Here is a 27,681-nt window from a genome sequence, read left to right as displayed (position 1 = left end):
AGCTATTCCTCCAGCTGTTGTTTGTAATAATTGTCATGACAAACTTGTTAAAGCAGATAATATTTCCTTTAGTAATGTACCATTGCCTGTTGCAGTTCCCTCAACATCTAAGGTGCAGAATGTTCCTGATGACATAAGAGATTTTGTTTCTGAATCCATAAAGAAGGCTTTGTCTGTTATTTCTCCTTCTAGTAAACGTAAAAAGTCTTTTAAATCTTCTCTCTCTACAGATGAATTTTTAAATGAACACCATCATTCTGATTCTTTGGACTCTTCTGGTTCAGAGGATTCTATCTCAGAGATTGATGCTGATAAATCTTCATATTTATTTAAGATGGAATTTATTCGCTCTTTACTTAAAGAAGTACTAATTGCTTTAGAAATAGAGGATTCTAGTCCTCTTGATACTAATTCTATACGTTTGGATAAGGTTTTTAAAGCTCCTGCGGTTATTCCAGAAGTTTTTCCTGTTCCTAATGCTTTTTCTGCAGTGATTTCCAAAGAATGGGATAAATTGGGTAATTCATTTACTCCTTCTAAACGTTTTAAGCAATTATATCCTGTTCCGCCTGACAGGTTAGAATTTTGGGATAAAATCCCTAAAGTTGATGGGGCTATTTCTACCCTTGCTAAACGTACTACCATTCCTACGTCAGATGGTACCTCGTTTAAGGATCCTTTAGATAGAAAAATTGAATCCTTTCTAAGAAAAGCTTATCTGTGTTCAGGTAATCTTCTTAGACCTGCTATATCATTGGCTGATGTTGCTGCAGCTTCAACTTTTTGGTTGGAAACCCTAGCGCAACAAGTAGCAAATCGTGATTCTCATGATATTATTATTCTTCTTCAGCATGCTAATAATTTTATCTGTGATGCCATTTTTGATATTATTAGAGTTGATGTTAGGTTTATGTCTCTAGCTATCTTAGCCAGAAGAGCTTTATGGCTTAAGACTTGGAATGCTGATATGGCTTCTAAATCAACTCTACTTTCCATTTCTTTCCAGGGAAACAAATTATTTGGTTCTCAGTTGGATTCTATTATTTCAACTGTTACTGGTGGGAAAGGAACTTTTTTACCACAGGATAAAAAATCTAGAGGTAAAAACAGGGCTAACAATCGTTTTCGTTCCTTTCGTTTCAACAAAGAACAAAAGCCTGATCCTTCGTCCTCAGGAGCAGTTTCAGTTTGGAAACCATCTCCAGTCTGGAATAAATCCAAGCCTGCTAGAAAGGCAAAGCCTGCTTCTAAGTTCACATGAAGGTACGGCCCTCATTCCAGTTCAGCTGGTAGGGGGCAGGTTACGTTTTTTCAATTTGGATCAGTTCTGTTCACAATCTTTGGATTCAGAGCATTGTTTCAGAAGGGTACAGAATTGGTTTCAAGATGAGACCTCCTGCAAAGAGATTTTTTCTTTCCCGTGTCCCAGTAAATCCAGTGAAAGCTCAAGCATTTCTGAATTGTGTTTCAGATCTAGAGTTGGCTGGAGTAATTATGCCAGTTCCAGTTCCGGAACAGGGGATGGGGTTTTATTCAAATCTCTTCATTGTACCAAAGAAGGAGAATTCCTTCAGACCAGTTCTGGATCTAAAATTATTGAATCGTTATGTAAGGATACCAACGTTCAAGATGGTAACTGTAAGGACTATATTGCCTTTTGTTCAGCAAGGGAATTATATGTCCACAATAGATTTACAGGATGCATATCTGCATATTCCGATTCATCCAGATCATTTTCAGTTCCTGAGATTCTCTTTTCTAGACAAGCATTACCAATTTGTGGCTCTACCGTTTGGCCTTGCTACAGCTCCAAGAATTTTCACAAAGATTCTCGGTGCCCTTCTGTCTGTAATCAGAGAACAGGGTATTGTGGTATTTCCTTATTTGGACGATATCTTGGTACTTGCTCAGTCTTTACATTTAGCAGAGTCTCATACGAATCGACTTGTGTTGTTTCTTCAAGATCATGGTTGGAGGATCAATTTACCAAAAAGTTTTTTGATTCCTCAAACAAGGGTAACCTTTCTGGGTTTCCAGATAGATTCAGTGTCCATGACTCTGTCTTTAACAGACAAGAGACGTCTAAAATTGATTACAGCTTGTCGAAACCTTCAGTCACAATCATTCCCTTCGGTAGCCTTATGCATGGAAATTCTAGGTCTTATGACTGCTGCATCGGACGCGATCCCCTTTGCTCGTTTTCACATGCGACCTCTTCAGCTCTGTATGCTGAACCAATGGTGCAGGGATTACACGAAGATATCTCAATTAATATCTTTAAAACCGATTGTTCGACACTCTCTAACGTGGTGGACAGATCACCATCGTTTAATTCAGGGGGCTTCTTTTGTTCTTCCGACCTGGACTGTAATTTCAACAGATGCAAGTCTCACAGGTTGGGGAGCTGTGTGGGGATCTCTGACGGCACAGGGAGTTTGGGAATCTCAGGAGGTGAGATTACCGATCAATATTTTGGAACTCCGTGCAATTTTCAGAGCTCTTCAGTTTTGGCCTCTTCTGAAGAGAGAATCGTTCATTTGTTTTCAGACAGACAATGTCACAACTGTGGCATACATCAATCATCAAGGAGGGACTCACAGTCCTCTGGCTATGAAAGAAGTATCTCGAATTTTGGTTTGGGCGGAATCCAGCTCCTGTCTAATCTCTGCGGTTCATATCCCAGGTGTAGACAATTGGGAAGCGGATTATCTCAGTCGCCAAACGTTGCATCCGGGCGAATGGTCTCTTCACCCAGAGGTATTTCTTCAGATTGTTCAAATGTGGGGGCTTCCAGAGATAGATCTGATGGCCTCTCATCTAAACAAGAAACTTCCCAGGTATCTGTCCAGATCCCGGGATCCTCAGGCGGAGGCAGTGGATGCATTATCACTTCCTTGGAAGTATCATCCTGCCTATATCTTTCCGCCTCTAGTTCTTCTTCCAAGAGTAATCTCCAAGATTCTGAGGGAATGCTCGTTTGTTCTGCTAATAGCTCCGGCATGGCCTCACAGGTTTTGGTATGCGGATCTTTTCCGGATGGCATCTTGCCAACCATGGACTCTTCCGTTAAGACCAGACCTTCTGTCGCAAGGTCCTTTTTTCCATCCGGATCTGAAATACTTAAACTTAAAGGTATGGAGATTGAACGCTTGATTCTTAGTCGAAGAGGTTTCTCTGACTCTGTGATTGATACTATGTTACAGGCTCGTAAATCTGTATCTAGAGAGATATATTATAGAGTCTGGAAGACTTATATTTCTTGGTGTCTTACTCATCATTTTTCTTGGTATTCTTTTAGAATTCCGAGAATATTACAATTTCTTCAGGATGGTTTAGATAAGGGTTTGTCCGCAAGTTCCTTGACAGGACAAATCTCTGCTCTTTCTGTTCTTTTTCACAGAAAGATTGCTATTCTTCCTGATATTCATTGTTTTGTACAAGCTTTGGTTCGTATAAAACCTGTCATTAAGTCAATTTCTCCTCCATGGAGTTTGAATTTGGTTCTGGGAGCTCTTCAAGCTCCTCCGTTTGAACCTATGCATTCATTGGACATTAAATTGCTTTCTTGGAAAGTTTTGTTCCTTTTGGCCATCTCTTCTGCCAGAAGAGTTTCTGAATTATCTGCTCTTTCTTGTGAGTCTCCTTTTCTGATTTTTCATCAGGATAAGGCGGTGTTGCGAACTTCTTTTGAATTTTTACCTAAGGTTGTGAATTCCAACAACATTAGTAGAGAAATCGTGGTTCCTTCATTATGTCCTAATCCTAAGAATTCTAAGGAGAAATCGTTACATTCTTTGGATGTTGTTAGAGCTTTGAAATATTATGTTGAAGCTACTAAATCTTTCCGAAAGACTTCTAGTCTATTTGTCATCTTTTCTGGTTCTAGAAAAGGCCAGAAAGCTTCTGCCATTTCTTTGGCATCCTGGTTGAAATCTTTAATTCATCTTGCCTATGTTAATTCGGGTAAGACTCCGCCTCAGAGGATTACAGCTCATTCTACTAGGTCAGTTTCTACTTCCTGGGCGTTTAGGAATGAAGCTTCAGTTGATCAGATTTGCAAAGCAGCGACTTGGTCCTCTTTGCATACTTTTACTAAATTCTACCATTTTGATGTATTCTCTTCTTCTGAAGCAGTTTTTGGTAGAAAGGTACTTCAGGCAGTGGTTTCGGTTTGAATCTTCTGCTTATGTTTTTCATTAAACTTTATTTTGGGTGTGGATTATTTTCAGCAGGAATTGGCTGTCTTTATTTTATCCCTCCCTCTCTAGTGACTCTTGTGTGGAAAGATCCACATCTTGGGTATTCATTATCCCATACGTCACTAGCTCATGGACTCTTGTTAATTACATGAAAGAAAACATAATTTATGTAAGAACTTACCTGATAAATTCATTTCTTTCATATTAACAAGAGTCCATGAGGCCCACCCTTTTTTGTGGTGGTTATGATTTTTTGTATAAAGCACAATTATTCCAATTCCTTATTTTATATGCTTCGCACTTTTTTCTTATCACCCCACTTCTTGGCTATTCGTTAAACTGATTTGTGGGTGTGGTGAGGGGTGTATTTATAGGCATTTTAAGGTTTGGGAAACTTTGCCCCTCCTGGAAGGAATGTATATCCCATACGTCACTAGCTCATGGACTCTTGTTAATATGAAAGAAATGAATTTATCAGGTAAGTTCTTACATAAATTATGTTTCTACTAAGGATTTTAGACAAACTTCTAGTTTGTTTGTTCTTTTTTTCAGGTTCCAGACAAGGGCAGAAATCCTCTGCTATTTATTTGCCCTCCTGGTCGAAGAATTGATTAATAAAGCATAACGCTTAGTTGTAGGTAGGCCAGTTTCCACCTAAACTGATTACAGCCCATTCTAACAGGTCTGTGGCTACTTCCTGGGCTTACAAGAATGAGGCCTCTGTTGATCAAATTTGTAGCTAATTGGTCTTCTTTGCATACTTTTACTTAATTCTACCATGTTGATGTTTTTGCTTCTTCTGAGGCAGGCTTTAGTAGGAAAGTCCTTCAGGCAGTGGTATCAGCTTAAAGGGACACTGAACCCAATTTTTTTATTTCATGATTCAGATAGAGAATGCAATTTTAAGCAACTTTCTAATTTACTCCTATTATTATTTTTAATAATGCTATCTTTATTTGAAAAGCAAGAATGTAAGTTTAGAAGGCGGATCATTTTTGGTTAACAACCTGGGTTGTCCTTGCTGATTGGATAGCACCAATAAACAAGTGCTGTCCAGGTCTGAACCAAAAATTGGCTATCTCCTTAGCTTAGATACCTTCTTTTTCAAATAAAGATAGCAAGAGAACGAAGAATATTTGATAATAGCCTCAGAGGATTACAGCTCATTCTACTAGGTCAGTTTCTACTTCCTGGGCGTTTAGGAATGAAGCTTCAGTTGATCAGATTTGCAAAGCAGCGACTTGGTCCTCTTTGCATACTTTTACTAAATTCTACCATTTTGATGTATTCTCTTCTTCTGAAGCAGTTTTTGGTAGAAAGGTACTTCAGGCAGTGGTTTCGGTTTGAATCTTCTGCTTATGTTTTTCATTAAACTTTATTTTGGGTGTGGATTATTTTCAGCAGGAATTGGCTGTCTTTATTTTATCCCTCCCTCTCTAGTGACTCTTGTGTGGAAAGATCCACATCTTGGGTATTCATTATCCCATACGTCACTAGCTCATGGACTCTTGTTAATTACATGAAAGAAAACATAATTTATGTAAGAACTTACCTGATAAATTCATTTCTTTCATATTAACAAGAGTCCATGAGGCCCACCCTTTTTTGTGGTGGTTATGATTTTTTGTATAAAGCACAATTATTCCAATTCCTTATTTTATATGCTTCGCACTTTTTTCTTATCACCCCACTTCTTGGCTATTCGTTAAACTGATTTGTGGGTGTGGTGAGGGGTGTATTTATAGGCATTTTAAGGTTTGGGAAACTTTGCCCCTCCTGGAAGGAATGTATATCCCATACGTCACTAGCTCATGGACTCTTGTTAATATGAAAGAAATGAATTTATCAGGTAAGTTCTTACATAAATTATGTTTCTACTAAGGATTTTAGACAAACTTCTAGTTTGTTTGTTCTTTTTTTCAGGTTCCAGACAAGGGCAGAAATCCTCTGCTATTTATTTGCCCTCCTGGTCGAAGAATTGATTAATAAAGCATAACGCTTAGTTGTAGGTAGGCCAGTTTCCACCTAAACTGATTACAGCCCATTCTAACAGGTCTGTGGCTACTTCCTGGGCTTACAAGAATGAGGCCTCTGTTGATCAAATTTGTAGCTAATTGGTCTTCTTTGCATACTTTTACTTAATTCTACCATGTTGATGTTTTTGCTTCTTCTGAGGCAGGCTTTAGTAGGAAAGTCCTTCAGGCAGTGGTATCAGCTTAAAGGGACACTGAACCCAATTTTTTTATTTCATGATTCAGATAGAGAATGCAATTTTAAGCAACTTTCTAATTTACTCCTATTATTATTTTTAATAATGCTATCTTTATTTGAAAAGCAAGAATGTAAGTTTAGAAGGCGGATCATTTTTGGTTAACAACCTGGGTTGTCCTTGCTGATTGGATAGCACCAATAAACAAGTGCTGTCCAGGTCTGAACCAAAAATTGGCTATCTCCTTAGCTTAGATACCTTCTTTTTCAAATAAAGATAGCAAGAGAACGAAGAATATTTGATAATAGGAGTAAATTAGAAAGTTGCTTAAAATTGTATGCTCTATCTGAATCGTGAAAGAAACAAATTGGGTTTAGTATCCCTTTAATATTTTTGTCTATTGGCTATTTTAAGTGCATGTTAAAAAAAATGTATTTGGTTTGATAATTTCATTATCTAGATAAGTTTGGGCTGCTTGTGGAGTATCAAAAATAAAAAAAATTCAATCCAGATTTAATCCTCAGCTTAGCTGGATATAAAAGAGAGAAGAATCTATTTTCTGAAAACAAGACGGGAACATAGTGTTGAAAACTGTTTCCTTTTAAAGGAAGTTTCCACTGAAAAATCTTGGAAAAGAAGGATCTTGGTTCCATTAAAGTAAAGACTTTGCTGTTTCCTAAATGCTTTCAAAAGCTCAGCCTTGCCCTGAAAATGCAGAAATTTGGCAATTTCTGGACGTGGTTTTCTAGATTCCTTCAAAGGGGGATCCGGTTCGCTCCCTAATCTATGAATTCTTTCCTCTATGAAAAGCTGTTTATCATTTTGGATTCCTAATAGCTCTTTAAAGCTCTTTAACTCCTAAAACTTAATAGTTTCTGGTACTCCAATTAGGCGCAGATTGTTACGTTTGGCTCTGTTTTCCATGTCCTCCATTTTATTGGACAGAATTGTATTTTGTTTTAATAGAAATTCAATTTTCGATTCCATCATGCCAGTTGGAGATCCTTTGTTCCAAGTCTGTTATTCTGTCAGTTTGGACTTTAATTTGACCATTTATTATGTCCAATCTCTTTTCATTTTCAAAATGATCAGTACTGATACCTGTTCAGCTATATCACTTGCATCAAGGGGGTCAGATGGTTTCTCATCTGCTATTGATTTATTTGGGGAGTTCATAGCCTTAGTTACTTTTTTGTCAGAAGTTTTAAAGGATTACTTTCTGTTATAATTTTTAAGCTAAACAACTAACATTAAAGTTAATAAACATTAATTAAAACCTACTGACCTATATTTTCTCCAAAACGAAGTTTCATAACGTTCTAAAAGTTATATCTTTTATTCGCCGATGATGTCACGTTATCCTGCCCACTATTTTCAGCACTGTGTGTTCAAAATACTTAAAGCAATAACTTTGTGTTTAAAGCGCCATTTTGAAACCTAGGTATTGTAAACGGATTGGTACAGAGCAAAGGATACCCACGGAGTGGGTTTGGAAAACAATTAAATTTGCAGACAAGATTTCTGATATACGGTAGAGATATGTTAATGAAATGCTATTGATAAAAAGCGTATTTGAGGTAGTTAGTAACAGGCATAGAAAATATTTACTTACAGTGGCCCTTTAAGTTTAGGAGACATTTTTGCTTGGAGAGAAAATGTATCCATACAGCTCTCAATCCTTTCCTTCTTTGTTTTCTCCTTTCTCACGTTTGTGGGAAGGCAGGGGGAAGGTAAGCCCAAAAATGAACAGTTCTTTATGTGATTGAGATTTAACCATTTTATATTCCTAAAAAGTTAATAATAGAGCTGAAAAGATTGCATGGCCAAAACATAAGGCTAGGAGATTAAATATTGACAAGATCTTTGCCAGTCAAAAAAACTCCCCAGGTACACATGTTAGAAATAGTTAGAAACCTATCATGATTGAGAGCCAAGTTACTTTGAATATAAAAAAACAAAACAATGATCAGCTTAGTAGGGTGTGTAAATAGCCTATTTCAATCATTCAAGACCTCTTAGCGGATTAATCTGTGCTCCTTCAAACATAGTATTAACACAAATAGATCACACTTACAGGACTTATATACCCTGTCTGAACGCCTGAGTGAGATTTATCCAGAAAAGTAAAAAGCCGCCAAGTCAAATTTTATGTGTGCTTTGTATTGATAGGCAAAGTTAACATGTAGGAAAGTCAATCAAATCCATCCAGCAGATTTAGAATACAGGTATACCCCGCTCATACAGCGGGTTAGGGACCGGAGCCCCGCTGTAAAGTGAAAACCGCCTTAAAGTGAAACAAGGCAGTTTTAACTTTCTTTTCAGTGATTAAAAACTTGAAAACATGTTTGAACTAACTTATATTATGGGTGCAATCGTGCTATGTTTAGTTTAACACTAGCACAGCACAGTATTACATTAGTATTCAATAAATACCGTACCTGTAAAATAGTGACAATTACTGTAGTAAAATTTGCCAGACTATAGCAGAGACACAGATTGCACTGTAATGCTGTAAACAGAGCAAACTTAACATAACAAAATGGTGCCAGTCACTTTTCTCGCAATCTCAAGATGATTACGGCACTGTTTCAAAATCCTTGGAGGTTGAACTTCAGCTCCACAAAGCGCTGTATTAGCGAAGCGCTGTAAAGTGAAGCGCTGTAAAGTGAGGTATACCTGTATACAATAAATGCGGATTGAGAATAAAATCTCCCAGCTTAAGTCACATTTATACGAATAAACAAAAGGGCTTACCTTCTGAGCTCAAAAACTGCTGTGCCTTATGAAAAAAGTGCCACCCTAAATGAGAGGTTCTTTTCAAATACTGTAGTGGGGGATGGAAAGGCCTCTAGTTGAGTTACAGGGCAATGTAACGGCCAAGCTTCTTGGCAAATCAACTGGGCTACTTGATGGTCGGACCTAAAGTAGAAAGCAATAGATCCTAGATCTTCCAAAATTTTACAGGGCTACTCGTGAGATAAATCTGGCGGTTCCTTTTCCCGTATCGCCTGGCAGTGCTAAACTTCCCACTACCTTCCGCCTGAGAACTCTCTGCCACAGGGACCCCAGCTGGGATGTAGTGATGTCCGGGCAGAGCAAACGATGCGGTTAACACACCGCTCTACTGTCGTTGCACCTATCCAGGTTGCGTACTGACGCCACGAGTCAGCCAACTCCCCTATTTGGTTTGAGAATTTAGTTTCTTAATGAAAAAAACATTTTCTTCTATCCCGTCCTCTTTTAATTACTCGTGGACTTCACAGCTTTGGTATTAGTTTCCAGGAGTAATGGATTGTGGACTCTCACCACCTGTATGAAAGAAAAAATAATTTATGCTTAAATTCATTTCTTTCATGGTGGTGAGAGTCCATGAAACCCCACCCTGTTGTATTTGTTGGTGATGGTTATTTTTTTTTTTTTGCACATCATTTTTCCAGGCCCCTATTTTTGGGGTTCTTAATTACTTTTCTGGCATTTTTTGCTTGGTTATGTGTCAGACAAGTTTCTGCTAAGGTGAGAGGGGTTTTATAGAGCTCTTGGGGTTTGGGAATCTTTGCCTACTCCTAGTGGTCAGGAAAGGCAATTCCCAGGAGTAATGGATCGTGGGCTCTCACCACCATAAAGGAAATACATTTATCAGGTAAGCATAAATTATGTTTTTTTTTGCTAGAAGACACTGTCTTGCCAGACCTATTGACAAGAGTAGAGCATACTCATAACTGACACTGGAAACAGGGACACAAGCGGATAGTATGGCATCTGATTAGCTGTACCACCCATTAACATTATTAAAAAAATACGTCCTCAGGCTACAAACAGCCATAGGGCTGAATAAAGAACCAAATAGGGTGTAAACAACATGTTTAGCTAGTGATGTCAATGGATAGCCTTCCATATGCAGACTTAAAGGGACACTGAACCCAAAATTTTTCTTTTGTGATTCAGATAGAGCATGCATTTTTAAGCAACTTTCTAATTTACTCCTATTATCAAATTTTCTTTATTCTCTTGGTATCTTTATTTGAAATGCAAGAATCTAAGTTTAGATGTTGGCCCATTTTGGTGAACAACCTGGGTTGTCCTTGCTGATTGGTGGAAAAAATCCATCCACCAATCAAAAAGTGCCAGAGTTCTTAACCCAAAAAAGCTTAGATGGCTTTTATTTCAAATAAAGATAGCAAGAGAACAAAGAAAAATTGATAATAGAAGTAAATTAGAAAGTTGCTTAAAATTGCATGCTCTATCTGAATCACAAAAGAAAAAAATTGGGTTCAGTGTCCCTTAAAGGTACTGTGCTGTAACATACATTGCAGTAAACCTCACAATGTATTATATATTTACCCTATAGAGTAGAATTCTACTCTGATTTCAGTTTTAAGAAGTGCACTTGTATAGAGGCCTTCAGTGTCCTGTAGATTTACTGAAAGTAATTTGTTCTAATTCATTCTCTCACCTGTATGCTGAATTCTTAACTTATTTCGGAACCTTTTAGATCGCAGGATTGCTGTCTTCATTTATGGTGCTATTAGTCATATTGGTCATCGGATACCTTTTTGAACAATTACCGCAGGTAACTTACATTCATCTCTTACGTTTCCAATTTGTGTGAATGAGCTCAGTCTGAAAGGATCTGCGTGCAAAATAATTGCTTTAAAAGCATTTTGTGAGAATTTGTTGTACGAATCTTGGGCTTGTTTTTGGATGATAATGATTTCTGAACTTTGTCCGGAGTTGTCAGGTCTGTATTTTTCTAGTAATCGCAATCCCAAAATGATCCTACCGTTAATACCCGTGAAGTTCAATATTGTTACCATGAAGTTGTAAGCAACACTATGGGGCCCATTTATCAAGCTAGGGATGGAGCTTGAAGACCCGTGTTTCTCAGCAGCAGTCGCCAAACATCAACCCGATCGAGTAAGATCGGGTTGATTGACACCTCCCAGCTGGCGTCCGATTGGCCGCGAATCTGCAGGGGGCAGCTTTGCATCAGCAGCTCACAAGAGCTGCTGGTGCAATGCTGAATACGGAGAGCGTATTGCTTTCCGCATTCAGTAAGGTCTGGCAGACCTGATCCGCACTGTCGGATCAGGTCCGCCAGACCTTTGATAAATATCCCCCTAAATCATTATCTACATCTGTAATCTGTTGGTTTCATAATCTAGAAAGCGAATGCACACGATTAAAGGGACATGAAACACAAAATTGTTCTTTCATGATTAAGACAGAGCATACCATTTTAAATAACTTTCCAATTTACTTATATTGTCTCATTTACTTTATTCTCTTGGTATTCTTTGTTGGGGAGCAGTGCACTACTGAGAGCCAATAACAAGAGGCATATAGGTGCAGCCACTAATCAGCAACTAGCTCTCAGTAGTGCATTGCTGCTCCTGAGCCCACCCAGCTAGGTGTACTTTTCAACAAAGAATACCAAGAGAATGAAGCAAATTAGATAATAAAAGTACATTGGAAAGTTGTATAAAATTGTTTGAAAATAAATAATGAAAGTTCATTGCAAAGTGTCTTTACTCTGCATAACCTAACATTTTATAGCCAATTACATTCTGAGTTTTCTGCCCCTTTAAGTTGATACATTGATCTTCTTGTTTGTAGACGGTATTAGCGGCCATAGTGATGGTGAATTTGAAAGGAATGTTTAAGCAGTTTGCAGATATTCCACATTTATGGAGAACTAGCAGACTAGAGCTGGTAAGTCACCAAATAACCGTCGGTTTTATTTCATTATAGAGACTTTTCAGATGTTTTTAATGCATGATATATATTGCTGTTTTCTTGTAATATGTGTATTTCGCTAATTGTCTGGTTTTGTTTTGGTTTTTTATTTGAATTTGAAATGAAAATTAAAGTTAAATTTAATAATTGCAATAAAATAATGACATTTGCTAGTATACAGAGCTAATACGTTATATATTTTGTAACAAAATAGTGTGAGATGGTGGTTCATAAATTATTAGGTAAATACAGGAAGCTGTTTAACCTCTTTGTTGCTGAAGAGGGGTGCAGTACTTCTTCACGTTGCATTTCAATTCATCCCAGCAGCCAAATAGTTAATTGTATAAGTTTCACATAATAAACGCAGAGATGTGTATATATTAATGTTGTGTGTATTCTATGAAACATGATTTTGGATATTGATTCAGACATAAGTTTGCCTTATTTAAGCAGAAGTAATATTTTTGCCTCTGTGTAATGTAGATCTGACATAAATTAACATTTATTTATGCAGATTTTCATAGGGAGGAGGAGTGGCTCAGCGGCTAAGGTACTGGACTGAGAACCAGGCAGCCTGGTTTCAACACCCACTCTGTGTGACCTTGGGCAAGTCACTTTATCCCCCTTTGCCTCAGGTACCAACATTAGATTGAAAGCTACTTGGAGACATCTTTGCCTGAAAATGTTGTTTGCTACATATACTATCTGTACTATAAATATAGTATATTGTCCATGTATTGTAGGCGCAATACTTTTATTTTATTAACTATCATTATTTATTTGATATCATTAAGAATAAAGATGTTTTTGTTCCACTCCTTAGGCCATCTGGGTGGTCTCCTTCTTGGCTTCCGTTTCCCTAGGATTAGACTACGGTCTGCTTGTTGCAATTGCATTTGCCATTCTAACTGTAATCTACCGCACACAAAGGTTAGATCGTGTCATTATTCTCCTTATTTTTTGTGTAACACGTTACAGCGATTTGATCTATTGGGTAAAATCAGACTGACCATTGCTATATAAGTGAAGATTTTGTTGTCTATCTTCTATTTTTATCGGAGCTTGGAATGGTTGTGTGTGTGTGTATGTATTTGTGTGGTATGTATTTATGTGTGTGTTTGTTTGTGTATATATATATATATATATACATATATATATATATGTATTTATATACACACAAACATGGGTTTGACATTTGATGGTATGTATTTATGTGTGTGTTTGTTTGTGTATATATATATATATATGTATTTATATATACACAAACATGGGTTTGACATTTGATGGTATGTATTTATGTGTGTGTTTGTTTGTGTATATATATATATATATATATATATATATATATATATATATATATTTATATACACACAAACATGGGTTTGACATTTGATGGAATGTATTTATTTTAACTAAATGAATGGCCTTTGTTAATGGTATTATAATTTGACAGTAATTGAACTGAGCTTTGTTCCTTTGGTATAGATACTGTAAATAATGTGGGCTTTGAATTTAATCTTTGCACTTAGCCATTGTTTGACTATTAGATGTATTGTTTGCCTGATGCATAAATACTTTAATATTACCTATTTAGTGCTGATGGTGGTTCTAGCAATAACACATGCATATTTAAGTTTATATCCTGAACTATATTTTATTGTTTTACTTTATGTATTTTGTCAGCTATGTAGTTTTACCTTGTTATAATGCCTGAGTAACAAACTTTATTATGTGTTTTTAGTCCACAGTACAGAATCCTTGGTCAAGTACCAAACACAGACATATATTGTGACATAGAAGAATATGAAGAGGTAGGAATTGAAAAAAAAAATGTATCCTGATTTTAAGCATCAAGATCTAATACACTAAAATGATGGGCATATTCAGCTCTGGCATAAATAAATTACAAAAAAACAAACAATAATAAAATCAAGTTTTCTCACATATAAATTATTTAACAAATACTCAATGGGGTTTTAGCATTGCAAATGACAAAAAAAAACTCTTTAAAGTTTTAAATGATGCAATAAATATTATTATTAATTAATTTAAAGGTCAAAATAATAAATAAAAATAACGTTAAATCTGTGGGGTTTTCCTTCATTAGCCAGGGAGAGTCCACGACTTAATTCCTTACTGTTGGGAAATACAACACCTGGCCACCAGCAGGAGGCAAAGACACCAGCCAAAGGCTTAAATATCCCTCCCACTTCCCCTATCCCCCAGTCAGTCTTTGCCTTTCGTCACTATAGGAGGTGGAAGAGAAGTGTCAGAAGATTTGGATAGTCCTGTAATGGGTATGTTCCCTTCAAGAAAGGACTGGAGTTTTTAAGTAATCATGTCAACCTCTCAGTGAGAGTATTGATGAAAGGTTGAGATGCAGGGAAAGTTTTTTTCTGCGAACCCATCCAGACTGTCGTCTAACAACTCCTAAACAATCAGTGCTGACGAGCTTCACTGCTTGCTGTTACACACTCAGGTCCATGTCAGAGTGTTGCTGAAAGACAGTCACACTTGAGAGGCTGTGCCTGTTCCACAGCATGAATCCTGGAGGGTAAGACCGTTTTATATATACACTTTTGCTGTACAGGGTCACAGTGTGGCTCCTTTATGCCTCGATAGGATCAATGGTTAATATATCCTTCAGGGAGATTATTTGAACAATTAGGGGTTATTTATAACTGCTTTAATGTGAGAGTTTTTGGGCTCATAGACTGTGTGCTTTTGGCTTGGTACAAACAGGTTTCACTTTCGTTTTCGAGTGTTGCGCAGCTCATTATAGCTTAACGCCTTTTTCATAGCAGGGAAAGTCCTGTCCTATGCACCACGTGACCAGGTGCGGTCTTTTTCATTTTCCTACGATCCTGCTGCGGACATCACTCCTAAGGAGAGCATTTTCACTGTTAGCTGTCTAACCTAGAGTTATCTAAATATTTGTTGGGTTTAGCTACTATGTCCCAGCTATCCGAGGATGAGTTAACCTCTGTAGATTCAGAGGGTGAACTTTCTGAGTCGGAAACTGCAGTTTCTAAACCTCCTTCAGCGGCAGAACCCTCCTTTAGATTTAAAATTGAGCATCTGCGTTTTTTACTAAAGGAGGTTCTGTCTACGCTAGTGGTTCCAGAGGCTAAACTACCTGAAGAACCTAAGATCGCTAAATTAGTCACGGTTTATGAAGACTGGAAGGTCCCTCTGACTTTTCCTGTACCCGTCAAAATGGCGAACATTATTAGTAACGAATGTGAAATAGGAACTTCTTTCTCTTGTTAAGTGTATCCAGTCCACGGATCATCCATTACTTGTGGGATATTCTCCTTCCCAACAGGAAGTTGCAAGAGGATCACCCACAGCAGAGCTGCTATATAGCTCCTCCCCTCACTGCCATACCCAGTCATTCTCTTGCAACTCTCAACAAAGATGGAGGTAGTAAGAGGAGAGTGGTGTATTATAGTTAGTTACTTTCTTCAATCAAAAGTTTGTTATTTTTAAATGGTACCGGAGCGTACTATTTTATCTCAGGCAGTATTTAGAAGAAGAATCTGCCTGCGGTTTCTATGATCTTAGCAGAAGTAACTAAGATCCACTGCCGTTCTCACATATTCTGAGGAGTGAGGTAACTTCTGAGGGGGAATGGCGTGCAGGTTTTCCTGCAATAAGGTATGTGCAGTTAACATTTTTCTAGGGATGGAATTTGCTAGAAAATGCTGCTGATACCGGATTAATGTAAGTTAAGCCTAAATGCAGTGATTTAATAGCGACTGGTATCAGGCTTATTAACAGAGATACATACTCTTAAAAAAATGTAATATAAAACGTTTGCTGGCATGTTAATCGTTTTTATATATGTTTGGTGATAAAACTTATTGGGGCCTAATTTTTTTCCACATGGCTGGCTTGATTTTTGCCTAGAAACAGTTTCCTGAGGCTTTCCACTGTTGTAATATAAGTGGGAGGGGCCTATTTTAGCACTTTTTTGCGCAGAAAAATTACAGACAGAGACATTCAACTTCCCTCTGCATGATACAGGACATCTCTGAAGGGCTCAAAAGGCTTCAAAAGTCGTGTTTGAGGCAGGTAACAGCCACAGTAGAGCTGTGGCAGTTGTGACTGGTTTTAAAAACGTTTTTGTCATTTATTATTCCGTTTTTGGTATTAAGGGGTTAATCATCCATTTGCAAGTGGGTGCAATGCTTTGCTAACTTGTTACATACACTGTAAAAATTTCGTTAGTGTAACTGCCTTTTTTCACTGTTATTTCAAATTTTGTCAAAATTTGTTTTTCTTAAAGGCGCAGTAACGTTTTTTATATTGCTTGTTAACTTGGTTTAAAGTGTTTTCCAAGCTTGCTAGTCTTATTGCTAGTCTGTACAAACATGTCTGACACAGAGGAAACTACTTGTTCATTATGTTTAAAAGCCATGGTGGAGCCCCATAGGAGAATGTGTACTAAATGTATTGATTTCACCTTAAACAGTAAAGATCAGTCTTTATCTATAAAAGAATTGTCACCAGAGGGTTCTGTCGAGGGGGAAGTTATGCCGACTAACTCTCCCCATGTGTCGGACCCTTCGCCTCCCGCTCAAGGGACACACGCTAATATGGCGCCAAGTACATCAGGGACGCCCATAGCGATTACTTTGCAGGACATGGCTGCAATCATGAATAATACCCTGTCAGAGGTATTAGCCAGATTGCCTGAATTAAGAGGCAAGCGCGATAGCTCTGGGGTTAGACGAGATACAGAGCGCGTAGATGCTGTAAGAGCCATGTCTGATACTGCGTCACAATATGTAGAACCTGAGGACGGAGAGCTTCAGTCTGTGGGTGACATCTCTGACTCAGGGAGACCTGATTCAGAGATTTCTAATTTTAAATTTAAGCTTGAGAACCTCCGTGTATTGCTTGGGGAGGTATTAGCTGCTCTGAATGACTGTGACACAATTGCAGTGCCAGAGAAATTGTGTAGACTGGATAAATACTATGCAGTGCCGGTGAGTACTGATGTTTTTCCAATACCTAAAAGGCTTACAGAAATTATTAGTAAGGAGTGGGATAGACCCGGTGTGCCTTTTTCCCCACCTCCTATATTTAGAAAAATGTTTCCAATAGATGCCACTACACGGGACTTATGGCAGACAGTCCCTAGGGTGGAGGGAGCAGTTTCTATTTTAGCAAAGCGTACCACTATCCCGGTTGAGGACAGTTGTGCTTTTTCAGATCCAATGGATAAAAAATTAGAGGGTTACCTTAAGAAAATGTTTATTCAACAAGGTTTTATTTTACAGCCCCTTGCATGCATTGCGCCTGTCACTGCTGTGGCGGCGTTCTGGTTTGAGGCCCTGGAAGAGGCCATCCATACAGCTCCATTGACTGAAGTCATTGACAAGCTTAGAACACTTAAGCTAGCTAACTCATTTGTTTCTGATGCCATTGTTCATTTGACTAAACTAACGGCTAAGAATTCCAGATTCGCCATCCAGGCGCGTAGGGCGCTATGGCTTAAATCCTGGTCAGCTGATGTGACTTCAAAGTCTAAATTACTCAACATTCCTTTCAAGGGGCAGACCTTATTCGGGCCTGGTTTGAAAGAAATTATTGCTGACATTACTGGAGGTAAGGGTCATACCCTTCCTCAGGACAGGGCCAAATCAAGGTCCAAACAGTCTAATTTTCGTGCCTTTCGAAATTTCAAGGCAGGTGCAGCATCAACTTCCTCTGCTTCAAAACAAGAGGGAACTTTTGCTCAATCCAAGCAGGCCTGGAAACCTAACCAGTCCTGGAACAAGGGCAAGCAGGCCAGAAAACCTGCTGCTGCCTCCAAGACAGCATGAAGGAACGGCCCCCTATCCGACAACGGATCTAGTAGGGGGCAGACTTTCTCTCTTCGCCCAGGTGTGGGCAAGAGATGTTCAGGATCCCTGGGCGTTGGAGATCATATCTCAGGGATATCTTCTGGACTTCAAAGTTTCTCCTCCACAAGGGAGATTTCACCTTTCAAGATTATCTGCAAACCAGATAAAGAAAGAGGCATTCCTACACTGCGTGCAAGACCTCCTTGTAATGGGAGTGATCCATCCAGTTCCGCGGACGGAACAAGGACAGGGGTTTTATTCAAATCTGTTTGTGGTTCCCAAAAAAGAGGGAACCTTCAGACCAATTTTGGATCTAAAGATCTTAAACAAATTCCTCAGAGTTCCATCATTCAAGATGGAAACTATTCGAACCATTTTACCCATGATCCAAGAGGGTCAGTACATGACCACTGTGGACTTAAAGGATGCCTACCTTCACATTCCGATTCACAAGAATCATCATCGGTTCCTGAGGTTTGCCTTACTAGACAGGCATTACCAATTTGTAGCTCTTCCATTCGGGTTGGCTACAGCCCCAAGAATTTTTACAGAGGTTCTGGGCTCACTTCTGGCGATTCTAAGACCGCGAGGCATAGCGGTGGCTCCTTATCTAGACGACATCCTGATACAGGCGTCAAGCTTTCAAACTGCCAAGTCTCATACAGAGATAGTTCTGGCATCTCTGAGGTCGCATGGGTGGAAAGTGAATGAAGAAAAGAGTTCTCTATCTCCTCTCACAAGGGTTTCCTTCCTAGGGACTCTAAAAGATTCTATAGAAATGAAAATTTACCTGACTGAGTCCAGGTTATCAAAACTTCTAAATGCTTGCCGTGTTCTTCACTTCATTCCGCGCCCCACGGTGGCTCAGTGCATGGAAGTAATCAGCTTAATGGTAGCGGCGATGGACATAGTGCCATTTGCGCGCCTGCATCTCAGACCGCTGCAATTATGCATGCTCAGTCAGTGGAATGGGGATTACACAGATTTGTCCCCTCTACTAAATCTGGATCAGGAAACCAGAGATTCTCTTCTCTGGTGGTTATCTCGGGTCCATCTGTCCAAAGGTATGACCTTTCGCAGACCAGATTGGACAATTGTAACAACAGATGCCAGCCTTCTAGGTTGGGGTGCAGTCTGGAACTCCCTGAAAGCTCAGGGTTCATGGACTCAGGAGGAGAAACTCCTCCCAATAAATATTCTGGAGTTAAGAGCAATATTCAATGCTCTTCTAGCTTGGCCTCAGTTAGCAACACTGAGGTTCATCAGATTTCAGTCGGACAACATCACGACTGTGGCTTACATCAACCGTCAAGGGGGAACCAGGAGTTCCCTAGCGATATCAGAAGTATCCAAGATAATTCGCTGGGCAGAGTCTCACTCTTGCCACCTGTCAGCGATCCATATCCCGGGTGTAGAGAACTGGGAGGCGGATTTTCTAAGTCGTCAGACTTTTCATCCGGGGGAGTGGGAACTCCATCCGGAGGTGTTTGCTCAACTGGTCCATCGTTGGGGCAAACCAGAACTGGATCTCATGGCGTCTCGCCAGAACGCCAAGCTTCCTTGTTACGGATCCAGGTCCAGGGACCCAGAAGCTACGCTGATAGATGCTCTAGCAGCTCCTTGGTTCTTCAACCTGGCTTATGTGTTTCCACCGTTTCCTCTGCTCCCTCGACTGATTGCCAAAATCAGACAGGAGAGAGCATCGGTGATTCTGATAGCGCCTGCGTGGCCACGCAGGACTGGGTATGCAGATCTGGTGGACATGTCATCCTTTCCACCATGGACTCTGCCTCTGAGACAAGACCTTCTAATACAAGGTCCTTTCAATCATCCGAATCCAATTTCTGTGAGACTGACTGCATGGAGATTGAACGCTTGAGCCTATCAAAGCGTGGCTTCTCCGAGTCAGTCATTGATACCTTAATAGGCACGAAAGCCTGTCACCAGGAAAATCTACCACAAGATATGGCGTAAATATCTTCATTGGTGTGAATCCAAGAATTACTCATGGAGTAGGGTTAGGATTCCTAGGATATTGTCCTTCCTCCAAGAGGGTTTGGACAAAGGATTATCAGCTAGTTCTTTAAAGGAACAGATTTCAGCTCTGTTTATTCTTTTACACAAGCGTCTGGCAGAAGTTCCAGACGTCCAGGCGTTTTGTCATGCTTTAGTTAGAATTAAGCCTGTGTTTAAACCTGTTGCTCCTCCATGGAGCCTAAACTTGGTTCTTAAAGTTCTCCAAGGAGTTCCGTTTGAACCCCTTCATTCTATTGATATCAAACTTCTATCATGGAAAGTTCTGTTTCTGATGGCTATTTCCTTGGCTCGAAGAGTCTCTGAGTTATCTGCCTTACATTGTGATTCTCCTTATCTGATCTTTCATTCAGATAAAGTAGTTCTGCGTACAAAACCTGGGTTTTTACCCAAGGTGGTTTCTAACAAGATTATCAATCAAGAGATTGTTGTTCCATCGTTGTGTCCTAATCCTTCTTCGAAGAAGGAACGTCTTTTGCATAATCTAGACGTAGTGCGTGCCTTGAAGTTTTACTTACAAGCTACTAAGGATTTTCGTCAAACATCTAGCCTGTTTGTTGTTTACTCTGGACAGAGGAGAGGTCAAAAGGCCTCGGCAACCTCTCTTTCTTTTTGGCTTCGGAGTATAATCCATTTAGCCTATGAGACTGCTGGACAGCAGCCCCCTGAAAGAATTACAGCTCATTCTACTAGAGCTGTGGCTTCCACCTGGGCCTTTAAAAATGAGGCTTCTGTTGAATAGATTTGCAAGGCTGCGACTTGGTCTTCGCTTCATACCTTTTCAAAATTTTCAAAATTTGATACTTTTGCTTCTTCGGAGGCTGTTTTTGGGAGAAAGGTTCTACAGGCAGTGGTTCCTTCCGTTTAAGTTCCTGCCTTGTCCCTCCCATCATCCGTGTACTTTAGCTTTGGTATTGGTATCCCACAAGTAATGGATGATTCGTGGACTGGATACACTTAACAAGAGAAAACATAATTTATGCTTACCTGATAAATTTATTTCTCTTGTAGTGTATCCAGTCCACGGCCCGCCCTGTCCTTTTAAGGCAGGTCTAAATTTTAATTAAACTACAGTCACCACTGTACCCTATGGTTTCTCCTTTCTCGGCTTGTTTCGGTCGAATGACTGGATATGGCAGTGAGGGGAGGAGCTATATAGCAGCTCTGCTGTGGGTGATCCTCTTGCAACTTCCTGTTGGGAAGGAGAATATCCCACAAGTAATGGATGATCCGTGGACTGGATACACTACAAGAGAAATAAATTTATCAGGTAAGCATAAATTATGTTTTTCTTTCATGTAAGTGGCAAGAGTCCATGAGCTCGTGACGTATGGGATATACATTCCTACCAGGAGGGGGGCAAAGTTTCCCAAACCTCAAAATGCCTATAAATACACCTCCCACATACTTCAGTTTTACAAACTTTGCCTCCCTGTGGAGGTGGTGAAGCAAGATGTGCTTGATTTTCTACTGTGAAAGGCGCTTCTAAGCATTTTGAAGCCCATATTCCTTTCAGAGTACAGTGTTTGCCAGAGGGATGTGAATGGAGTATTGCCTATTGATTTAGTGGTTTCACCCATGGCAAATCCTTTCAAAGGCTCCCTGTAATCGGTCACAGGGATTCATTCCTTGCCTCCCTTTTCAGATCGACGTTATACTCCTATATCATTACCTCTGCTGATATTTTTCAGTACTGTTTTGACTGTCTTCTATATGTGGATGGGTGTCTTCTGGTAAGTATGTATAATTTTTTAAGACACTCTCAGCTATGTTTGGCGCTTTATGTTATAAAGTTTTAAAAATATGTATTTGCTTATATTTGCCAAGAGTCAGGTCTATGTATATTTCCCTTTTCTGCAGACTATCAGTTTCAGTATGGAATTTATGTTTGGGAAGATTATTTATATTTTTTGCTTACCTGGGGTTCCAGATTCTTTCAAATTTTACTTTGTTTCCAAATTTTCGCAGGCAAACTAGGCTCGCGGGGACGCAAAATGCTGGTTTTTTTATGGCGTTATTTTTGGCACAAAAAAATTGGAGTGCAAAAATGCGTCAAAGGTGACCTAAGAGTTGTCATTTCCTGCGTCTTTGTGGACGCGAGTTGTTTGGGCGCAAAGTCGCGCTTATTATGAACTGAGTTGCTTCATTTCCTGATGTTAGCTTTGGCTCTAAAAAATTTGTAAACTTCCTTTCTTTTGCATGATGTACCGAGTCCACGGATTCATCCTTACTTGTGGGATATTATCCTTCCTAACAGGAAGTGGCAAAGAGAGCACCACAGCAGAGTTGTCTATATAGCTCCCCCTTAACTCCACCCCCCAGTCATTCTCTTTGCCGGCTCTAAGCAGGAAGGGTAAAGCGAAAGAGGTGTTAAGCTGTTAGTTTTATTTTATCTACAATCAACATCACGGCTGTGGCTTATATCAATCATCAGGGCGGAACAAAGAGTTCCTTAGCGATGATAGAGGTCTCAAGGATAATCCGATGGGCAGAGGCTCACTCTTGCCATCTGTCAGCGATCTATATCCCAGGTGTAGAGAACTGGGAGGCAGATTTTCTAAGTTGTCAGACTTTTCATCCGGGGGAGTGGGAACGCCATCCGGAGGTGTTTGCTCATCTGGTTCGGCTATGGGGCACACCAGAATTGGATCTGATGGCATCTCGTCAGAACGCCAAACTTCCTCGTTACGGCTCCAGGTCAAGGGATCCTCAGGCTGTAATGATAGAAGCTCTTGCAGTACCCTGGTCGTTCAACCTGGCTTATGTGTTTCCACCTTTCCCTTTCCTTCCACGTCTGATTGCCAGAATCAAACAGGAGAGAGCATCAGTGATTTTTATAGCGCCTGCGTGGCCACGCAGGACTTGGTATGCAGACCTGGTGGACATGTCATCTCTTCCACCATGGTCTCTGCCACTGAGACAGGACCTTCTGATTCAAGGTCCATTCAAGTATCCAAATCTAATTTCTCTGCAACTGACTGCTTGGAGATTGAACGCTTGATTCTATCAAAGCGGGATTTCTCTGAGTCAGTCATAAATGCCTTGATTCAGGCTCGAAAGCCTGTTACCAGGAAAATCTATCATAAGATATGGCGTAAATATCTTTTTTAGTGCGAATCCAAAGGCTTCTCCTGGAGTAAAATCAGGATTCCTAGGATTTTGTCTTTTCTCCAAGAGGGATTGGAGAAAGGCTTGTCAGCTAGTTCCCTAAAAAGACAGATATCTGCTCTGTCTATTTTGCAGGCTTTAGCTAGAATTAAGCCTGTGTTTAAACCTGTTGCTCCGCCATGGAGTCTAAATTTAGTTCTTAGAGTTCTTCAGGGGGTTCCGTTTGAACCCATGCATTCCATAGATATTAAGCTTTTATCTTGGAAAGTTGTGTTCCTAGTTGCCATCTCTTCAACTCGAAGAGTTTCTGAACTATCTGCATTACAATGTGACTCACCTTATCTTGTGTTCCATGTGGATAAGGTGGTTTTGCGTACCAAGCCTGGGTTCCTACCTAAGGTTGTTACTAACAGGAATATCAATCAGGAAATTGTTGTTCCTTCTCTGTGTCCTAATCCTTCTTGTAAGAAGGAACGTCTGTTGCACAACTTGGACGTGGTTCGTGCTTTGAAATGTTATTTGCAGGCAACCAAAGATTTTCGTCAAACATCTTCTTTGTTTGTTGTTAATTCTGGAAAGTGTAGGGGTCAAAAGGCTATGGCGACTTCTCTTTCTGTTTGGCTGAAAAGCATCATCCATTTGGCTTATGAGACTGCTGGACAGCAGCCTCCTGAAAGGATTACAGCTCATTCTACTAGAGCGGTAGCTTCCACATGGGCTTTTACAAATGATGCTTCTGTTGAACAGATTTGTAAGGCTGCGACTTGGTCTTTACTCCATACCTTTTCAAAATTTTACAAATTTGATACTTTTACTTCTTCGGAGGCTATTTTTGGGAGAAAGGTTTTGCAAGCAGTGGTGCCTTCCGTTTAGGTTCCTGTCTTGTCCCTCCCTTCATCCGTGTCCTAAAGCTTTGGTATTGGTATCCCACAAGTAAGGATGAATCCGTGGACTCGGTACATCATGCAAAAGAAAACAAAATTTATGCTTACCTGATAAATTTCTTTCTTTTGCGATGTACCGAGTCCACGGCCCGTCCTGTCTATTCAAGATAGATGGTATTTTCTATTAAAAACTTCAGTCCCCTCTGCACCTTATAGTTTCTCATTTGTTTCTTCCTTTGCCTTCGGTCGAATGACCGGGGGGTGGAGTTAAGGGGGGAGCTATATAGACAGCTCTGCTGTGGTGCTCTCTTTTCCACTTCCTGTTAGGAAGGATAATATCCCACAAGTAAGGATGAATCCGTGGACTCGGTACATCGCAAAAGAAAGAAATTTATCAGGTAAGCATAAATTTTGTTTTATGCGTCATACTTGGCGCTAAAAATCTTTTTTGTATATTACCCCTCTCCTTTAATGCTTCTGGTTCTCTTCATATTAAGAGCTATGATGCTTATTTTTTTTGCATCTTACTTTAGCATAAGCATTTTTCCCATTCCTGAAACTGCTATATGAGGAAATTGGATATTTTGTTTAAATGTTGTTTTTTTCTTTTTACATTTTGCAAGATGTCTCAATCTGATCCTGCCTTTGATGTTGCTGTAGAAACCATGCTGCCTGAACACAGTTCTACCAAAGCTAAGTGTGTCTGTTGCCAAACTAACTACTATTCGTATGGAAGATTGAATCTTATCTTAGAAGAACATATTTATATTCTGGCTATATTCTTAGACCCACTATTTTTATGGCTAATGTGGCTGCTGTTTCAACTTTTTGGTTGGATAGTTTAGCCCGGCAGGTAGAAGATCATGATTTATCCATCATTATTCTTTTGCTTCAACATGCTAATCATTTCATTTGTGATGCTATATTTGACATTATTAAAATCGATGCTAAATCTATGTCTTTAGCTATTTTAGCCAGAAGAGCTTTATGGCTTAAATCTTGATATGCTGACATGGTGTCTAAATCGAGATTACTCTCTATCTTTCCAGGGTAAGAAATTTTTTTGTTCTCAATTGTATTCTATTATTTCCACTATTACTGGAGGGAAGGAAGTTTTTTTACCTCAAGATAAAAAAACCTAAGGGTAAATTTTAAGACTCCTAATCGTTTTCGTTCCTTTTGTCAGAATTAGGAACAAAAGCCTACTCCTTCCCCTACGGCCTCTGGTTCCAATTGGAAACCATCTTCAAATTGGAATAAAACCAAGCCTTATAAAAGACCAAATCCAGCCCCCAAGACTGAAGGTGTGGTCCTCAGTCCAGGTCAGCTGGTGGGGGTCAGATTGAAATTGTTTCAGGAAATTTGTTCAGGTTCTGTTCAAAATCGGTGGATTTAGAATATTGTGTCTCAATGGTATCGAATAGGTTTCAGAATAAGGCCTCCCGTGGGAAGATTCTTTCTCATGTTCCCACAAATCCTGTGAAAGCTCAGGCTTTTCTGAAATGTGTTTCAGATCTAGAGCTTTCAGGGGTAATTATTCCAGTTCCTCTACAGGAACAGGGTTTGGGGTTTTATTCAAATCTATTCATTGTCCCAAAGAAAGAGAATTCTTTCAGACCAGTTCAGTCTCTAAACAAGAAACATCCCAGATATCTTTCCAGATCCTGGGATCCTCAGGCAGAGATGGTGGATGCTTTAGCAGTTCCTTGGTTCTACCAACCTGCTTACATTTTTCCACCTCTAGTTCTTCTCCCAAGGGTGATTTCCAAGATCATAATGGAACAATCTCATGTGTTTCTGATAGCACCTGCATGGCCTCACAGGTTCTGGTATGCAGATCTTGTCCGGAAGTCCAGTTGCCAGCCATGGCCACTTCCTTTAAGGCCAGACCTTCTGTCTCAAGGGCCGTTTTTCCATCAGGACCTTAAATCTCTAAATTTGAAGGTATGGAAATTAAACTCTTAGTTCTTAGTCATAGAGGTTTCTCTGACTCAGTAATTAACTCTATGTTACAGGCTTGTAAGTCTGTTTCGAGGAAGATTTATTTTCAGGTTGGGAAAACCTATATTTCATGGTGCTCCTCTCATAAATTTTCTTTGCATTCTTTTAGAATTCCTCAGATTTTACAGTTTCTTCAGGATAGTTTGGATAAGGGTTTGTCTGCAAATACTTTGAAGAGACAAATCACTGCTCTTTCTGTCTTATTTCATAGAAAGATTGCTAAACTTCCTGATATTCAATGTTTTGTTCAGGCTTTGGTTCATATCAAACCTGTTATTAAGTACATTTCTCCTCCTTGGAGTCTTAATTTGGTTTTAAGGATTTTGCAGGCTCCTCCTTTTGAACCTATGCATTCTTTGGATATTAAACTACTTTCTTGGAAAGTGTCATTTCTTTTGGCTATCTCTTCTGCTACAAGATTTTCTGAATTGTCAGCTCTCTCTTGTGAGTCTCCTTATTTGATATTTCATCAAGATAAAGCGGTTTTACAGGCTTCGTTTAAATTTTTGCCTAAAGTTGTGAATTCTAACAACATTAGTAGGGAAATTGTTGTTCCTTTTTTGTGTCCTAATCCTAAGAATTCTCTTGAAAGATCTCTACATTCTTTGGATGTGGTAAGAGCTTTGAAATACTATGTTGAAGCTACTAAGGATTTCAGAAATCTTCTAGTCCATTTATTATTTTCTCTGGTTCCAGGAAAGGTCAGAAAGCTTCTGCCATTTCTTTGGCATCTTGGTTGAAACTTTTGAATCACAAGGCTTATTTGGAGGCGGGGCAGTCTCCACCTCAGATAATTACAGCTCATTCTACCAGATCAGTTGCCATTTCTTGGGCTTTCAAGAATGGAGCTTCGCAAAGATTTGCAAAGCAGCAACTTGATCTTCTTTGCATACATTTACAAAATGTTACCATTTTGAAATATTTGCTTCTTCAGAAGCAGTCTTTGGTAGAAAAGTTATTCAGGCAGCTGTCTCAGTTTGATTCTTTTTGCCTATGATTTGAGTTTTTTGAAATATAAGAAAACTTTATTATTTGGATTTAAATTTTTCAGCGGAAGTAGCTGTTTTTATTTTATCCCTCCCTCTCTAGTGACTTTTATCCCATACGTCACTAGCTCATGGACTCTTGCCACTTACATGAAAGAAAACATAATTTATGTAAGAACTTACCTGATAAATTAATTTATTTCATAATGGCAAGAGTTCACGAGACCTACCCTTTTTTGGGGGGGGTTATGATTTTTTGGTATAAAAGCAAATTTTTTTCCAGTTCCTCTTTTTTGTATGCTTTTTTAATCCTTTTTACACCTCACTACTTGGCTATACGTTAAAACTGAAGTATGTGTGTGGTGGGAGGTGTATTTATAGGCATTTTGAGGTTTGGGAAACTTTGCCCCCTCCTGGTAGGAATGTATATCTCATACATCACTAGCTCATGGACTCTTGCCACTATGAAAGAAATTAATTTATCATGTAAGTTCTTACATAAATTATGTTTTTCCCCCATGTCTGCTTTTAAAAAAGTATTCCCGGTCCCCTACTCTCAATTGGAATTGTGGGGCTCCATCCCTAAGGTGGATAGTGCTATTTCTATGCTGGCTAAGCATACTACTATCCCTCTGGAGCATAGTTCTTCTTTTAGAGAGCCTATGGATAAGAAAA

At 39.3% G+C, this 27,681-nt stretch overlaps 1 protein-coding gene across 1 annotated transcript in view; it reads left to right on the top strand.

The window, feature by feature from the left end:
• Positions 1 to 27,681, top strand: part of SLC26A5 (solute carrier family 26 member 5) — a 328,189-nt gene that overhangs the window by 274,837 nt on the left and 25,671 nt on the right. The window contains exons 11-14 of the mRNA XM_053716543.1: positions 10,901 to 10,978; positions 12,022 to 12,117; positions 12,965 to 13,071; positions 13,883 to 13,952. Of these exons, the coding sequence (XP_053572518.1) occupies positions 10,901 to 10,978; positions 12,022 to 12,117; positions 12,965 to 13,071; positions 13,883 to 13,952 (351 nt within the window). The remainder of the gene's footprint in view (positions 1 to 10,900; positions 10,979 to 12,021; positions 12,118 to 12,964; positions 13,072 to 13,882; positions 13,953 to 27,681) is intronic.

Source organism: Bombina bombina, chromosome 6 (assembly GCF_027579735.1).
Source record: "Bombina bombina isolate aBomBom1 chromosome 6, aBomBom1.pri, whole genome shotgun sequence".
Classification (NCBI taxonomy): domain Eukaryota; kingdom Metazoa; phylum Chordata; class Amphibia; order Anura; family Bombinatoridae; genus Bombina; species Bombina bombina.
Note: the sequence above shows the minus strand (reverse complement) of the source record. Positions and strands in the feature narration are given on the sequence as shown.